Here is a 7,294-nt window from a genome sequence, read left to right on the forward strand (position 1 = left end):
TACCAACGAATTTCAGGAAGAGGCCTAGAGATACAAATAGATATGTTAGTTATGCCCAAGATGAAAACTGTCAACGTATATTGGAATCCATTTCTGGCCTGTAGTGAAACAGTATACTCAATACTATAGTAAAACAAGATGGACTGTTTTGCATGGGCTGTACATAATTCAGCTGATTCGTAATGCGACTAGTCTTAAACTGAATTGATCCAAGAGGAAGGATGTCGAAAGCGTTTGAAACACGCGGACTTGCAATGTGGTAGGTGGTTTGGAACCAATTCCAAGAGGAGCAGATATCAATGATCGATATCATGTACAAATGCTGGTCAACGAACAAAATAAAAAAAAAAAGAGATCTATTGTCTTCGTCCACCAACATGGCGACGGGGCAGAGAGTTTAAGATCTCCAGACGACGGCAACTTCGATGACATCGTCGTCTCAAATATAACTCTGCACCAGCTATCGGGAGTCTTTCGTGATAATTCCATCTCGTTCACGTTGTACAATGTGAGCGGACTATCCCAAAAGTCAATTGCATGGTACAAGCGGTCTCAGAGTATGCTTACGTTGTTTTCAAAACTTCAAATTTGGCTATACGCAGAGAACGGCTAAAATATTTGCCAAAATGAGTGCCGCGCGTATGGCTCCATTTTATTTCCTTTTGAACCAATGATGTGATTGTTTGTGATTTGCCGAAGCCGTCGCCGTTTCTTAAACGCCCTCTCCTCCTAACTTGAAAACCATCTGTATAAACTTTTTGTCAACGTCTCTGTTGGAAATCTGTAATTCCGTAACATCGTTCCGGGTTCTGTACTCCGGCTGAATCGTAATATATGCCTGACGGAAGTGCCATACCTTCCTCCCGCTGTACAATTCAAGTAGAATTGGTCGCCCTCAAGAACGGTGTACACTCCCTGCGGCTTTGTGTAAAACCTCGTAGGTGAACTGGGACTCGGTGTGACTATTTCCAAAGAACAACAAACATCAGTCAAATGGCCCTAAACTCTGACACGCTTTCACTTGTCAGCGGGGGACTGCAGTGCTCAGCGGTTGGTATGCAGATTCGCTATTTCTACAAATCCCAGAGCACAGTTCATTAGGGGGGTTATTTGCATTAAAACAATAGCTACCCAGTTCACTGAAGCATGATACAGTCCCAAGAATAAATTACTTGCATTTTTTTTTGCGTAAAAAACCTCCCAAAAAGGTATTGCATTATGGGATGGGGGAAAGAGCGAATGGCTGCTTACTAGTTTATCCCGAGAAATTTCTGGTTTTTCTTCAGTTAATTTGTTATTTCTATTTTCATTTTTCCGTTTGGTTTTTACTTCTTATATAAGTGGCTTGCAACCAATCTCCAGAGACACAGATAACAATGTTGCAATGTACAATTGCTAGTCGACGAACAAAAGGAGCTAATGAGATATCTTTTGTTTGCGTCCACCAACATGGCGGCGATGACGTAATTAATTCCTCAAAAATAATTCCAAATTCAATTCATCAGCTTCCCACTTCCCTGCCATCTATAATAGAGCCTCCACTCCAACAAAATTACAACTTTAAATCACCGGAAATAACCTCCACGGTCAAATGGGATTCAAACATTTTTAAAGAAGGCGTTTGAATCCGAAACAATAAGTTTTAGAATCGCCTATTTGTTTTCACCTTTCTCGGGAGTGACCATCTTGAATAATTGTGACGTGTTACGGTTGCCCTATTGTTATTATGCAAAAGCTCTTTGTACCAGAACAATAGGGCAACCATACACGTCACAATTATTCAAGATGGCCGCGACGTGGAACTAAGCGACTTTGAAAAAAGAAAAATCGAGCAAATTTGCTCACACACATTAGTTCCCCTGGTTTAAGCTTATCAGGCTGTAGCGAGAGTGGAGGCTGCCTTTAACCAGGGGCACCCAACGAATCTGTTCCTCACATTATCTGTTCCCCAGAGGAATCTTGCTGGCTGGCAAAAATACAGGTGTTTCGATGAGCTGGCTGGGAAATTTTGTTATTGATAGAGGTTTTGCCTGGGAACTAATGACATTTTCTAGCATTTCAACTCGAGCTGGCTGTAGAAACTCTGAAGACTGAGGACGACCAAAAAAAAAAAGAAGAACCTCTTCCCTCACCCAGAGAGTAGTCACAAACATACCAAACATACGACGGCTGGTCAGAGTGATTGCGCTTGCGGAAAAAACCTTGTTTTGTCCCGGTTTTGTCGCTTTTGTTCGGTCGTTTTGGATCGAGGGATTTGAAAGCGCGCGGAATTCCTGGCTGGAAAATAAATTAGATCAGCTGGCTGGGAAACCAACCAATTTTATCTAGCTGGCTGGGAAATTTCTTGTGTGTCTTGCTGGGAAAAAGGAACAGATAATGTTTTCCCAGCAACACTGAAAAACACCGGAAAATGCCTTAATAACATTTATTTTCATTAACTGGGGTATAATAATACATTTTACAACAAATTGGTCGTTGGGTGCCCCTGTTTAACCTGCCTGCACAGACATTCCTCATCTGAATGCTCAACCTTTTGTAACGTTAATTAACTGAAGATTGTTGAGCAATGTCTGAATCATAAAATAATATAAGGAAACCTTTTGCCGTTTGCAGCTTTTCACTTTCTTTCTTTCTTACCAGATATGTTATTGACGTAAAAATATACAGGGGGGCCAAGAACCGTATCAAAGAATAGACCACGAGCTCTGCATCTCAGTGGAGCTGCTAGCGGGTTCATAAAGGTGAAGAAATCGCTCGCTTCAACTGACGAAAACAGCAGATCACCGTTTGGCTCCGTGAGGATTCGAGGCCCAAAGCTCTCCGGAATCGGTTGCCCTGTGCCTGTAATCCACTCATATTCCACTCGAGGGTAGCTGTATGCACGCGGTGGACAAGGAAGAAGGAACGGCTCTGCCTCTACCATGGTGAGGTTGATGGGTGTGGTGGGGCAAGAAAGTGCCCAGTGACTGAGGAAAAAAAAGAACATTTGTTGTGGAATCGAACTGATTCAATGTTGTGTAGACTGATCATTGTGTACAATTACGTATTACGTTGATGCTTTGTTCGACTGAATAGGAACTTAATTACATTGTTACTCCTGTATTCCTTTAGGATTTCGGAATATGTAAATATATTGCATTTTGTTCTATGTAAAACGTTGGATGTTGAATGTTGGGTGTTTTCCGTTTAAATTAAACTGTCTTTTGCAAAATCATTGTGAGATGAAGAACACAACAGTCCCCAGGGACTGACGGAAAAATAAAATAAAATAAAATAGTCGTCGCCCTCGTCTTTGTCCTCGTCGTCGTGATGTCACGACGTGAATTGGTTAAGGGGGGTGGCACTTGACTACAGGAAGACAATCGTCGCTAAGGAAGCTTTTTAATCAAGAGCCCTACAAAAAGGTTGCATGGTTGGCTCTTTGAAATAACTTTTTCGATAGAAATCTGACATCCCTTCAATCTGAATGCGCATGCGTAAATAGATACCAGTCCTCTGCCGTGCGTTTAAATGAAAACATGTAAACATTCTCAGGAAACGAAACGAAGGGGCGATTTTTCACTGGATGAGAACCGTCCCATAATTTTTCGTAATTTATAGGATGGAATTTCTATTTGGACAAACTATGGAACTGATATTTTGAAAAGTGTATCAAGGGAGAGCCTTACGACGTAATTGTTATAATTTTTTTGAGAAATACATATTTTTAAATCCTTGCTACAGATTTTGTGCTGGAATGTTCTCATAGTGTTGCGTTAGAATTTTGTGAAAAACATAGTTAACTCACTGAATTTGTAGGCATTTTCTGATTTGAGAGAATGATAGTAAATGAAAGGTATAACAATTGAAACCATTGGGAACTCGGAAAAATCCAAGCCAAAGATGGGATTCGAACCCACGACCCTCTGCAGTGATCTTGTACGGATGCTCTAACCACTGAGCTATTGGAGACTCTATGGTGAGCAAGGGTGAAATGTAGGTCTTCGATGCAGCTCGAGTCAAGACTCACATTTTACCCTTGCTGACAATCGAGTATCCAGTCGCTCAGTGGTTAGAGCATCCGCACTAGGTCACGGAAGGTCGTGAATCGAATCCCATCTGGGGCTCGGATTTTTCCGAGTCCCCAGTGGGTTCACTGTAATACCGTTCATTTTCTGATTTAGGCAGTTTCGTGATTTACCAAATATGGTTGTGAGTTGAACTAGACAGAGAAATGTTAAATAGGGACACACTTTGCAAAAAAAAAAAACTAACTGGAGAGTGAAAGGTACTCGAGAAATGATTAAATTAAGGGGTTCATAGCAAAGTTTTTGGTAGTTAAGAGACCCCCCCCCCCCCCCCCCTGCCTTTCATTTGAGGCCGGACGCCGGATGGTTTGTTCTGTTATTTACGATTTCACGTACTGTACTTTGACCCTATAAAGTATCTTTTTTTTTCTTTTTTTTTTTTTTACTTTTTTGACTGGGTATCTCAGGGAAAAAGGGCCAAAGAAACACAAGACAATCAAGCCCAAAAAATCCTTCATACAAACAACAGGTCACGCCTATTAGTAAAAGAGATAGACGATCACATGGCATTTCATTCACGCGATAAGTTTGCTTTCTTTCTTTTTCTCCAAACTCAAAATATCAAAATTTCGGAGAGTTTGTCGTCGCCATACAAGACTCAAACCTCTTAATAGGTTCTGGAAACTTAATTCACAACAAGAAGTCGTTTCCGGACTTCACAAAAACCGGCGATCTAACATCAGTTACAAACAACAAATCAGCAAGGTGGCATACCATAAAACCAACATGATGTGGCCACGCATCACACATGCGCACAACCATTTCACCCGGGCAATTCGCAACCATGAACAACTGTTTCGGACTTATTAACCCTCAACAACATACCAGCAGGTGTTTTAGGCGCCCCTTTAAGTGGCAGCTCCACATACAAGAAATGTGGGAAGCTGGGTTGGAAACAGAAAACTTTTCTCCCACGGCAAGCGTGCTGGGAGACAGATTCACTTCATCGTCATCTTCAAAGTCGTGGTTGTCGTTATCGTTGTCATCATCACCTTTACGTCTCATAGTTATCGTCAGCGGTAGTGTCAAGGTCATAGTCACCGTCATCATCGTCGCCATGAACCGTCATCACTCATCCTTATCAGCGGGTTGACGTCAACATCATAGTCATCGCTTCATTCGTCATTGTCATCATCTAAGTTATCGTACATGTCATAGTCATCATCATCAGTCATTATCATCGTTGCCATACATCATCATAGTTATCGTCCATCGTCTATCGTCATCTTATTATCATCGTTGACGTCATCATCATAGTGATCGCCAATATCATCGTCATCGTCATCATCATTATCATCGTTGGCGACATCATCATAGTCATCGTCATCGTCATCATCCTTGTCGTCCGCCGACTTGATCATCGTCGTCACCGGGGGGAATGAGATCATCTTCTTCAGGAAATACCATTTACTTGGTTTACAACCCGCCTTCCTCATACGCTTTTTCCAACAGCATCCTCACAGGATGTAGCATGACAAACGTCACTTACCAACCCCTTCTAACTCACCTGCAATTTCAGGGGTTATAGCTTTCTGCCCAACAGGCCCCCCCCGAACGATCCAACTTCATTTGACACGCAACGCTGATGCTACGCCTTCATCAGCCAATGTACTGGAGTTTATGGTTTAGTGTTCCCAACAATGTTATCTAGCTGCGGATACGGAAGATTTTTCGCCGGTGCTAGGACCGTGCCTGTCGAGGGTTCCAATTAAAAGTTACTTCGAATATCCCGTCGACTGAAGTAGCAATAGTACATGTATATTGTCCCTCTCAGTCTCTGCGCATTGTATTCTCCCCACGTTCGCCGAATAATAACCGGGAGGTATCCGTTGACAAATCATAAATGCCAATACTTGCTTCGAAAGTAACTAATAAAACCCTTGCATGTAGGTTAGTTCAAGCTCCTGTGGTGGTGCAACTGTTAATACATGTAATAAGAGGCTATTAACTTTAAGCTAAAAGAGTAGAGACACCTTTTCTATACAGGGCATTTTTTTTTTTTGACGAATGCTAAATACATACTCTCAAGAAACTCAGTGCAGACATGTTGGCTTTCTTGGATACTCTAGGTTAATGTAATGTACCCCAAACAGAGCAGAAAGACTCTGTTTGTATGAACTTACTTCCAGAAGAACCTCATTGTCAATAATGAAAAGCTGTTGTTCATAATCGTCGGTCTCTGGGCACAGCATATGAACATCCCCACTTAAAACTGTTTAATTCACATAATCGTTTAAGTAAGTAACGTCAAATTCTTTGGGAGAGCAGAGAGATGCACACCGAAAGGTCATGAAATTACCGGTATGTATCAAGCAAAATAAAAACTGCAAAAGCCAAAAAACTTCTTCATGAGGTTAAGACTAGTCATCCTTAATGCACTTTATATTCCATTTTTCCAGATGAAGCGGAGGTCAGTACCTATTTTGAACCATCAAATTTGACAGATTGGATGTAACAATATATATATATACATTGTATATTATCCTGAGAATGTTCATTTCCCATCTTACCCCCCAAATAATGTAATCCCTTCCTCACTGCCAAAGGCTTTCTGTAGGGTGGCCAGCACCATACAAGTTTTGAAATGGTACTTTTCTCTTCAACTCTGACTAGCAATGCAAAAAAAAAAGCCTAAGGCTGTTGATTTAAACACTCCAAACAGGAACGGATACTTGTCTACAAACCTTGAACCTAAACATTTCTTTTGTTGGCATAAAAAATAAATTACATTAGAAACTGTTGACAACTGTACATACCAACATGAAGAAGTCAGTCTGACTTCAAAATAGACAGTATAATTTACTGACAACTTAACCGTCAACTGACAAATTTAAATTGAGAGGGTGTGGAATACGTTCTCAAGTGACTAGAAATACTGCACAGTCTGCAATGCTACCTTCTCCTTTTGTTTCACAAAAATTGTTAAAATTTATCGGAAATATAGGCTGCTGTAAAGTTGCTCCAAACACACTGTAAAAGCATAAAGTCTGTGTCTAGATAATGAAACTAAATGAGCCAGGTAGTTCATTGATGGCAGCACTTAGCTCTGTTTTCTGTAGAGTAACAAGGGGTATCACTGATCCCCTTTAACCCATTGACCCCTGGGAGTGAGACTTGACAGATTTTACTCTGTCTAATGCCAGGGAGATTCTAGTCGTCAACTGGGGTCATCCTAGGGCGTTTGAGGTGTCAATGGGTTAAGCAGTCAAAAACTTTGTCCCTTCCAT

The 7,294-nt window shown here is 41.2% G+C and overlaps 1 protein-coding gene across 2 annotated transcripts in view; it reads right to left on the reverse strand.

Annotated features, from left to right (window-relative positions):
• LOC138045345 (uncharacterized) overlaps positions 1–5,935 on the reverse strand; it is a 93,202-nt gene extending 87,267 nt beyond the window's left edge. Inside the window, exons 1-4 of one of the 2 annotated variants that reach the window (XM_068891801.1) lie at positions 5,575–5,935; positions 2,638–2,966; positions 857–962; positions 1–24 (exon numbers count right to left, since the gene is read on the reverse strand). The exon at positions 1–24 is cut by the window's left edge and continues 170 nt beyond it. In XM_068891801.1, coding sequence (XP_068747902.1) covers positions 1–24; positions 857–962; positions 2,638–2,923 — 416 coding nt within the window. In that variant the 5' untranslated portion in view covers positions 2,924–2,966; positions 5,575–5,935. Of the gene's footprint in view, positions 25–856; positions 963–2,637; positions 2,967–5,574 lie in introns of those variants that run through there. The other variant, XM_068891802.1, reaches the window with a different exon arrangement.
• Positions 5,936–7,294: the final 1,359 nt, after the last annotated feature.

This window comes from Montipora capricornis, chromosome 4 (genome assembly GCF_036669925.1).
Source record: "Montipora capricornis isolate CH-2021 chromosome 4, ASM3666992v2, whole genome shotgun sequence".
NCBI classification, from domain to species: Eukaryota; Metazoa; Cnidaria; class Anthozoa; order Scleractinia; family Acroporidae; genus Montipora; species Montipora capricornis.